The following is a 10,854-nucleotide window of genomic DNA, read 5'->3' on the forward strand; positions in this document are numbered from 1 at the left end:
AAGCCTCCAGAAACGAGTGTTCGATGTAGTTATGGTGGGACACACTCATTAGCCTCCTACAATCAATGACAATATTTGATGATATTGATAACTTCTTGTACATCAATTTTAACATGAAGCTTAGATCAAGTCAAATATTCCTCTGGGTATATGCGGATATTAAATGAGACTTGTCTAGATTAAACTCTTGTCTAGCTAGATGTCAAAAGAGTGATGTTAGGGATGACATCAGTTTTATTACATAAATCTTAAATATTACTAATATATGCGAACTTCAAAAATAAAAAATTAACAACAGTAATTTTGTTTATTAGGTTGTGGATGTGAAATTAATCATATTAATTTTCATATCAATTTGCATGGATTTGTATTAAAATAGCTAATACCTTGAGCTTTTTTTTATTTTTTATTTATTCAACAGACGTAAGCATGTTACTACTAGTATGATTGCCGGGTGATTCATTTAGGTTGCATTTGGCATTGACTGATAAAAATAGTTTTTTTTTTTTTTACTATTTAGCTTATTTATGCTATTATTCATGTTATTTTTGCTATTATTCATGAGTCTTATTTCACTTTGGTACTATTCATGGGTCTTATTGTACTATTTCAATTATTTTTTAGTTTTATCTATAGTACTTTCAGCAAAAAAATTTTAATTTTAGCTAAATAAGATGTTCCCAAATGAAATCTTAAACAACCATACAATCGCTTGCGTGGATGTTTGGACACATATTAGGCATCGAGGTACATATTGAAATTCATATTGCTTCCCAGTTGTTGTGTTGGGCTTGTGATGTTGCCCGCATGGACTATGACTACTGTGTAAAATCAGAAATACTTCTCACATACTGAATTGTATGATTGTATCTTCATCTGCCTTCACACTTAAAATTTATTTTAAATTCATCTCTCTTCCTGTTTCTCGAGGACTGTTTATTATATTCTGCTGATATTATGAATGTGCCTAAGTACTTAAAATGCTAATGTTCGAGCAACTAACTTCACAGTTATTGCATTAATTGCCCTTCTTTCGCATTTATCTCTAATGAGTTCTTAAATAGGGAAATTAAACGCTTGGATCAAAGTCAATTGATACATATTAGCTTAAAATATTAAGTCAGGTGATGTATGTATATAAATCAATCTTTCGTATTGACCTGTTCACTCATCCACAATGCCGGTCTACGTGCTTTTTACTAGATGCATCGATGCCCAACTACAAATAATCCTGACCATCCAATTCCATACATATATATGGATGGTCCATATTGCAAAGAATGTCATCTAGATATGCATTTACAATCACAACACTTTTACATAAATTCAACTAATTAAGTATATTGATCTTTACTTGCCTCAATCATTTTTCTATGGGTAACTCATCCTGTGTATTATTTGTCAAAAAGAAGACAGCAAACTGTCCAGGAAATCACTCCCCAGGTCCTGAAACTCAACAACATCAAATTCATTCCCTGCCATTCTTTTCAAAGCAGGCTGTTCGATCATCATATCAACATCTTGTTCCCACTCTTTCAACACTCTCTTTCGAGGATTGTAAACTTTCTCACTGCAACCAAGAAATGTTTCTTTTTCATCTAGATGAGAAGTTATAGAAGAGTTGTTCACATCAATTCCTAAAGCCTTGTCAACCGTCTCAAGTGGGAAGTTAAGATATGCCTTGTGGCCTCTAATTCTCAAAGCAGCCTTGTCATAAGCCAGAGCAGCTTCCTCAGCTGTGTTGAAAGTCCCAAGCCAAACTCGAGCGCCTTTTCTTGTGGAGTCTCTAATCTCTGCAGCATACTTTCCCCATGGCCGCCTCCTCACACCCCGGTAGTGACGTGTGGCCACCTTCTCTACTCTTACATTAGTCTCCAGTAAGCACGAGTCTGTTGCAGAATTGCTTTCTAGCTTGTCATTACACGACTGTTGCATATTGCTTGCAGGTATAATACCATCAAGAAGCTCTTCCCAGGCCTCGGCTCCCATTGATATCCACCTTCCTAGACTTGGTAAACGTTGTAGAACTTCCATCGACCTGTGTCTCCCATCAAGACTAGGCAGTTCATCCCAGGAATTGGGAATTTCTGATGTATCTTTTGTTCCTTCACCTGCTCCATCCCCACCAATAAAGCTTGCCCACACGTTCTCTAACATTGCTCCAGATGCCGCATAATCTTCACCATTCTCAGCCATATTGCCAATTACAAACTCATTTATCTCCAAAAGTCACATAAAAATATAGAAGAGGGGAGAGGGAAGATTTGGAGTTGAGAAATATAAAGCATTAGAGATAGACGCGTAATTTGAACAGCTCAGACTCAGCAATGCTTTATCCTACTTTCAACAATGGGAATCCAGTTGGAAACTTGTAGTTTCATCCACTGACTGCTAAAATCAAGGAGGATATTAGGATTAAAACACCATGAAAATAGCTCAGGCTGTATATTATATGGCTCCCATGTTGACTTGTGTGGTTGTTCTAATCATTTGTACAGATACTATGTACTTCGTATGTCATATTGGAAAACCTTCCTACAATTCATGATTAATTACATAAGAAACAGAGAAGCAGAAGAATTGAAAGCTGGCTAGAGTATAATTTACATTTTTATAATTGCCTTTGCGTTGGTGCACATATATTTTGGCATGTCTGTACTATACATCATTAGTCATACCTTCGTCACAAGTCTACCTGTATACACCTTCAAATACATATTATAATATTGTTCTTTGTATCCCTAATAAATAGAAAAATCAACTGTGGCCAATGGCTTTATGGCCTAATGGCATATGCAATCCATGTGTGTTAATACTATCCTCTGCATTTAAAATGAATTTACATTTTATAATTCAAATTAAATATTACAGATTTAACAGTATATCTAGTGTCACATCATTTGGGACATTGTGATTGAATCCAGAGATAAAATATTAAGCTTGAAATGGACTGTAAATTGACTTTGTACATATTATAATTTTGTATTCTTAGAATAATGGAAGTAAAATGGTATTAACTGCAGGGGGCAGATTGTAAGAATTCAGATATTTTAGGGATTAGCAGAAATATAGCAGAAAGTAAGTGTTTTGTGTGTAAATTGTAAACCGCATTGACCAATTGTTGAAGTTACTGATTTTACAAGGATAGTGCTCGTGTGAAACTGAAATAGAGTGGAAGAGGAGGTTAAGAACTTCGTTGTTTCTTTGAAAATACATTTCATCAAAAGGGCATTTTTTAAATACTTGTTCAAATATAGAATCATAGATCCTAATTTTAAAAACCACCCTTTTCAGACACTCCTTTCCTCTAAACTGAAACTACTTACCATTCAAAGAAATGTTCACATTTCTCCAAGTTTCAAAATTTTCCTCTTCTTCATTTTTTTTTATATTTTTTTTATATTTTTTTTATTTTTTTAATGCTGAAAGAATATTTTGAATAACCAAGTGGAGGCAAGGGGGTTTTCTAGTACATGTTTGAAGCTCACCATAGTAAAAAGGTGCAAAGGGAAAATCAGTTCCATTTTAGACCACTCCATATTGCCACCTTCTATGCATGGTAAACAGAAATTAAAAAATAAAAATAAAATAAAATTATGCCCATATAATTAAACCGACCCAAATAATTAGGTACCGTAAACCAATATGCTTGGTAACCATATTATTAGGCTGGCCATTTCTTGAGGCCCAAGAATGTTTTAGATGGCTGAAATCTGAATAGCTGGGAATACAATTTAATTAGAAGCCGCACGCGTCACTATAAAATATTAACAGGAGAAAAAATTTAAAACGACACAAAAGAAGAAGTTTATGTGCTTAACATCAAAGCAAGAGATAATACATAGATGCGGTGATATGACTTTAATGTATCAAAGAGAAGAATGGCCGAAGGGTTTGATTTTGATAATGTTGGAAATGTGCTTGATGGAATAATGGCCGAAGGGTTTGATTTTGATTTTTTACATGATTTATATATATATATATATATATATGTATTTCAAACTTAGTAAGTTATCCATTTTTTTTTTTTTTTTTTTTGGTGGAGAAACCGGACTCTAAGGCCCTATAATATTAAAAACAAAACAAAGAGAAATTACAAAGAGTCATGAGTGACAAGGGGAGCTACATCCTCAGGGGTGGTATTATACCAAATCTGTAGCTCACTACCAGACTTAGAACTTTTGGCTAAACAGTGGGCAACTAAATTACCTATACGTTTTACATGGGAAAAACAACAAGACTGAAAATCGTTAGCTAAGAACAGGACATCTTGAATCACATGACCATATTCTGGGTGAGATGAGTCCTTCTACCTAAGTGCTTTTATAATCACCTTAGCATCACCCTCCACTATGCACTGCACAACCCCAAGATCCTTAGCAAAAAACAATGCCTTACGGCATGCTAGAAGTTCAACAATTACTGCAAAGGAAGGCATCATGATTCATTGGGACAAAGCACTGATAACAGCCCCTATGGAGTTTCGAACAACAACACTGATTCCTACACATCCCAATTCCTTGAATGTAGCTCTGTCAAAATTAATTTTGAGGTGGGGTGAGAGTGGAGGAGTCCACCTAGCTACTTTAGCCATGACTGTACGAAAGTCATGAAGAAGAGTGGCAGCCTTGTCACAAATCTTGCCCAGAGCAACAGAGGGTTCACCAAGCCTATCCAAGTTTCTCTTACTATAAACCAGCCAGAAACAAATAGGTAGTAGATTTGGATTAATACATTCCTTCATCAAAAAAACCATTCCCAATAAATTAGAAAAATCATTAAACTTGTACCTGAGGAGCTTAGTTAACATCTCATCATCCGACCACATAACCAGGAGAGAGGGACAAGTCCAAAGAGCATGGATTGTGTCTTCAGTACCAAATTTACATCTTGGGCAAAGGGCTGTGGTCACCACCTTATGGCGCCATAAATTGTATATGGATGAGACTGCATTGTATGCCACTCTCCACAGCATATGTTACTTTGTGGGGTATTTGTAGACCCCAAATTCCATTCCATAGCCTGTGGGATTTTCCTGGATTTGAGCAGCTTGGTCTTTTGCTTCTATCAACATTTGAGAGCAAATGATAGGCACTTCTAGTCGAGTAATCCCCATTGGGGGTTGGGAACCACACTTGTTTATCAGGAACATTCTGATAGCTGAGGGGGATGCCCAGGATCATGGTTGCTTCATGCGGTAGGAACTCACTCATAATTAAGGCGGACCTCCAGGCATGATTGTCCTCATTAATGAGCTCACTTACTTTGGCTTCTGGTGGTATCATGGCACTAGGGGAAACAATCCTTGTAGCTGGGATCTTTGGCAACCACCTGTCGTCCCGAATACGAATTGATTGACCATCACCAATTTTCCATCTCGACCCCAAGTCAATTACCTGGCATGCTTGTAGGAGGCTCTTCCAAGTGAAAGAGCCTTTGTTTGAGCTAGCACAATCCATAACCGAGCACTCAAGGAAAAATTTGGCACATGTGTGTTATCTCCAAATTTGTTTAGCCAAGAGGTAGTCATTGAATTTACTTAGCTCACGGAAGCCCATACCTCAGTTATTCTTCGGGAGACATAACTTCTCCTAGCTCACCTAGTGGATTTTTCTTTGCTCCCTTCTATACCCCCACCAAAATTTTCTAATCAAGGACTCAATTTCATTTATAAGGCCTATAGGGAGTTTAAAACATGACATAGTGTAGGTAGGGATTGCTTGGATGACTGCTTTTATAAGAATCTCTCGACCTGCCTGTGATAGCAATTTTTCTTTCCACCCTTTCAGCTTCTTCCAAATTCTCTCTTTAATCAAGCTAAAAGATTTCTTTTTGGCCCAACCAACTAAGGAAGATAGGCCCAAATATTGCTCATATCACTGAGTTACTGGAACACCTAGAAAGTTAGCGATAGTTGCACGGGTTCTGTGAGGAGTGTTTGAGCTGAAAAAGATGTTGGTTTTACCTTTGTTTATAATCTGCCCAAATGCTTGCTCATACAGCTGAAGGAGGAATTGGATTTGGACACATTCAGCAATAGTGGCTCTACAAAACACTAAGCTGTCATCTATGAATATGTGAGATCTTTGGACCAGCAGCACATATAGAGACCCCCCATAGAGCTCCATCAACTTCAGCCTTTGTAAATAGAGCATGTAAACCTTCCAATAAAAAGAGGTATGGAGACAGCGGATCACCCTGGGGAAGCCCTCTCTGTGGAGAGATTAGGCCGTGGGGTTAGCCGTTCAACAAGATGGAATATGTGACAGATCTAATACAACCTGAAATGAGGGAAATCCATCTCGGGTGGAAACCCATCCTCAACATAATTTTTTCAAGAAAGACCCACTCCACTTGGTCGTATGTCTTGCTCATATTCAGTGCCATATTCCCATCTTCCCAGTTCTTTTTGTTTTCAAATAATGGAGAGTCTCGTGGGCAATTAAGATGTTGTCGGTGATCAATTGCTCAGACATGAATGCACTTTGTTTCTCTAAGATCAGCTTTGGCAGCAAAGATTTTAGGTGATTGGCGAGGACTTTTGCAACAAGCTTTTATAGCACATTACTTAGGCTTATTAGTCTAAAATCATTTACCCTTCTCAGACTATGAATTTTTGGAATGAGAGTTAGAAAAGTATGATTGAGGTCGTTAGGGATAGTACCTAAGTTAAGCATAGCTAGGACTGCTTCTGAAATATCATAGCCAACCTTACTCCAAAATTTCTTATAAAACATGAGTGGAAGCCCATCTGAGCCAAGGGCAGTATCAAAATCCATTTGCTTAAGAGAAATCTAAACTTTGCTTGCCTTAAAAGGTTGAAGCAGATCCTCATTCATAGAACTAGTTACCCTCAGCTCCACCCTATTGAGGACTTGGTCAAATTGTGTGGGGTTAGAAGAAGCAAAGAGGTTCGAGTAGTATCGGATTAGGAGCTCCCCAACTTGTTCTTCCTCCTCCACCCACTCACCAAATTCATTTTCTAAGCCTGATATAAAGTTTCATTTATTTTTGTTCATATCTCGATAGTGGAAGTATTTCATATTCTGATCCCCATACCGAAGCCATTTAGTTTTTGACCTTTGATTCCACATACATTCCTCTATATCCATAGGCTTATTAAATTCCTCAATCAGCAACCCCACCCTTTCATGACTTCCCTCTACCATAGAAATAGACTTTGCCTCTGCTAACTACTTCCTCTTTTTTGCCAAAGATGAACGGACATTACCAAAGGTTTTTTTATTCCAAGAAGTTAGTTCAACTTGACAATTGCTTACCTTTGATCTTTGAGCCACATGGCTTCAAATCAAAAGGGGGGCTGGGGCCTATAAAACCGAGTATGAACATCGTCAGAAACTAACCAAATTGGCTTGTGATAAGAGGAGTAACCTGGCACGTGGTGGACACAGACTGAAGGAAATTTTAGCATTCAATCCGCCGATGCAGCAACTCTATCATGACGAACCCAAATCATTTAACCATCAAAATGTCAGTTGGACCAAGTATAAGGAAGGCCTGAGAAACCAAGATCTTTCAAACCACAAAAGTCCAAAGAATCCCTGAATTGTTCCATCTACCACTTCGGTTGGATTAATCCACCTGATTTTTCTCCAAGCCGAGTGATCTCGTTGAAATCGCCTATGCAAACCTAAGGCATATCAAACTGGGTAGCTAAATGCCATAACAGGTACCAAGAATAATCCTAGTTAGCAACTTCAGGAGCTCCGTAGAACCCCGTGAAACGCCAGGCATCATCAATTCTTGGATTTACCACCACATCAATGTGATGAGGTAAGAATGTACGGATGTGGAGGTCGAGATCATTACTCCATAGCAAAGCTAGTCCGCCATTCAGATTTCTCTGTGGAACAATAAACAAATTGTCAAACTTCAATCTACATCTCAGCTTCTCCAAATAGGACTTCTTTTTCTTTGTCTCCATCAAAAACACCAAACTGGGTCCTTTTGCTTTCACTATATCAGAAAGCTCTCGAACACGCCTGAGGTTCCCAAACCCTCGGCAGTTCCAACTCAAGCAATTCATGATGCCTGATGGGGATGGGATGTAGCTACTGCCAAATTGCCCTCAGGGGAGAGGATGTCATTTGATTTCACCATTCTTCGCTTCTATGACTAAGTATCTGAAGCTTTAAAAGGTGGGCGCTCTCTTTTTTGTTCTGATTTGGGAACTACAAAATTCCCTAGCTTTGTCTTTCGGCTCATTCTTATAAAAGTTCGTTGATTGGGCTTAGCCAAACTCCCTGGCCCAATAGAATTAAAGATATCCAAGAGTGGTGGACGTTCAGCAAAGTGGGGCTCAAGAGAAGTGGTGGAGAACAACAAGTCAGGCCCAAGCTCGTCTTGCAAAATTTGGGCCTGAAAGGCCTTACCCTTTTCCAATAAAATCTCTTTCGGCTAATCTGTACCATAGGTGTCACCCAACACCTTGTCAAATCTTCAAAGATCATAATCAATTTCATGGAGCTTCACAAGAAAGGTATCACCATCAGTATAAGCCCTCGAATTCATAGGATTCTCTCCAAGAATTGGCTCTAAAGGCAAGTCAGGTTGAGTAGCACCTATGATCATGAAATTCGAGGCTAAAACGGTGCCAGCTAAGTGCCAGCTAGTTGCAGTTATGGGAGTGGACGTTTTTGAATATGAAAAAGTGCCAGCTAAGTTTTCCTTGTTAGGATTGGGAATCACAACATTGGCATTAATGACCTCGTCATGCATGTCCATTTCCATAATTGTACTTTTCATCGCTAACAATGAACTGGACGAGTTCTCCACCTCCTCATGCAATCGGTTCGCCCCCTCAACCACTTTGCTAGAGGTAGGATTAAGAAGAGGTTCGTAAAAACCAGGAACAAAGACAATAAGTTTATTATGAGACCTATACGGTGGAGCATGTAAACTTTGGCTATATTGTCTTTGGTCAGGGGTGAACGTACCTTTGCTGTTTGGCCACAGTGGGCACTCCCTGTCACTATGGTCTAGTCGTCCACACTAGTAGCACAGGTTAGGGAGCTGTTCATACTTAAAGCTCACCTAAAGCTTTTCTCCATTCTCCAAGGACAGCAAATGACCATGGCAGAGTGGTAAAGAAATATCCAAAGTTACCTTGAGCCGCATAAATCTTCCACCATCCTCTTCGACGCCCCCAATAGACTAACACACATCTCCAACCTGATCACATATATTTTCGGCAACCAACTTCGACATTAACCTAACGGGTATATTGTGGACTTGGACCCAGAAGGTAGCCCGGTTAAACTGAAGGTCATTCACAGAAGTGTCACAATCATATCTTTGAAGCACCACAAGATGCTTATCAAAACACCATGGTTCACTCAATATGATTCGATCAACATCACCTTGGTTCTTAAAGACAAATAGGACTATATGGTCTCCAAGGTTCCGTATTTTGAAGCCATTAGTAGACCTCCAAATTTGTCTGAAGGTTTTGGCTACTGCGTCCATATTCAACACTCGTTTAGTCAAGAACTTGGCAGCAATAATGAATTCAGAGGATCGCAATTGATTTCGAAGAACAAACCGTGAGCCTTCTCTATCATTGAGAAATAGACCACTCTAGGAGTTCGTTAGTTCCTCCATTGACAAAAGAAAATGAAGTAAAACAAAATAAAAAAAACAAAACATTGTTTCCCACAACCCCATGAAGGAAGGAAAATCACAAGCTCAGAGGGTAATTGTGTTACCCCTGAGAGGACACACACCTTCAGGAAGAAGGGACAAAATTCTACAACCTAAGAGAAGGCTTTTCAGAGAAAAACCTTTCTTAGCGACAGAGAAACCTTGAAGATATAATTCAATGATAGAAAGTACAATATATATATATATATATATATATATAGTTGAGACTTTGAGAGAGAGTACCAGTTTTGAACTTGGATACTAAACTCTTTATTGTACAAGTTATCATATTTCTTATGTGCACTTTTTCATGTTGCATGTAAAATAAAAACAAAGTAAATGTAACATATTAGATAAATAAGAATAATTAAGTAAATATTTAATATGAATTGCACCTCAATCAGCTCAATGTTAGTAGTAGATCCAACACTAGAAATTTTCATACTTGTAAATAACAGCTCAAGTTGACAAGTAGCTTATTAATTAGTTTAGCGAGAGGGATAAGAAAAATTACCCTCACTATGGTCCGTGACCAAATGGAGGTGCCCTATGGTTGTGCCACTACCCGCATATCTATGATTGTGAGGGAGAACTGGACAATTTGAGACTCTTTAGAACTGGATAGTAATAGTGATATAGAAGAAGAATTGGAGCATGAAATGAAATAACTTTAGTCTGCTACCGCCTGCATGCTTAGTAAGGTAGTGGTTGGTTACTTGGATAGCTGGGGGCTGTTTGGTAGGGTATTTTAAGTAACAGTTTTCAGTATTTAAATAACATTATACGAATTTTCACACACTTTTTCATCTATACGTATTTTCAAAAAATACAAACAACGTTACTAGAACGGCATTACTAAACAACTTAGAGCATGTTTGGTACATGTGTTTAAACACATGTTTTCTGTTTTTAAACAACATTATACGTATTTCTACACATTTTTTTACGTACATGTATTTTAAAAAAATACAAATAGCGTTGCTAAAATAGCATTACCAAACGTGCTCTTAGTGTTTTATTGTTTTAGTTTTTATTTATTTTTTATTTTTTAAATAATGGCATGGCGGGCTTATATATATATATGTGTGTGTGTATGTATATGTACATTGTGCTCTAAAAAATAAACTAAAAAAAAGAAATAATGAATTATAAAACGTATCTTTTTTAAAATTAAAAAAAGGACAATTTAAAAAA

The 10,854-nt window shown here is 37.6% G+C and overlaps 1 protein-coding gene across 1 annotated transcript; it reads right to left on the bottom strand.

The window, feature by feature from the left end:
• Positions 1 to 1,168: 1,168 nt before the first annotated feature.
• Positions 1,169 to 2,376, bottom strand: LOC112020156 (ethylene-responsive transcription factor ERF091). Its single transcript, XM_024052711.2, has one exon. The coding sequence runs from the start codon at positions 2,194 to 2,196 to the stop codon at positions 1,402 to 1,404; it is 795 nt and encodes a 264-aa protein (XP_023908479.1). The 5' UTR covers positions 2,197 to 2,376; the 3' UTR covers positions 1,169 to 1,401.
• Between the last annotated feature and the right edge of the window lie 8,478 nt (positions 2,377 to 10,854).

The sequence above is a fragment of the Quercus suber genome, unplaced genomic scaffold (assembly GCF_002906115.3).
Source record: "Quercus suber isolate HL8 unplaced genomic scaffold, Cork oak 2.0 scaffold_445, whole genome shotgun sequence".
Lineage (NCBI taxonomy): Eukaryota > Viridiplantae > Streptophyta > Magnoliopsida > Fagales > Fagaceae > Quercus > Quercus suber.

What these genes read in the sequence shown, in the direction of transcription:
- LOC112020156 (XM_024052711.2), bottom strand. Translation starts at nt 2,196, where the DNA reads ATGGCTGAGAATGGTGAAGATTATGCGGCATCTGGAGCAATGTTAGAG.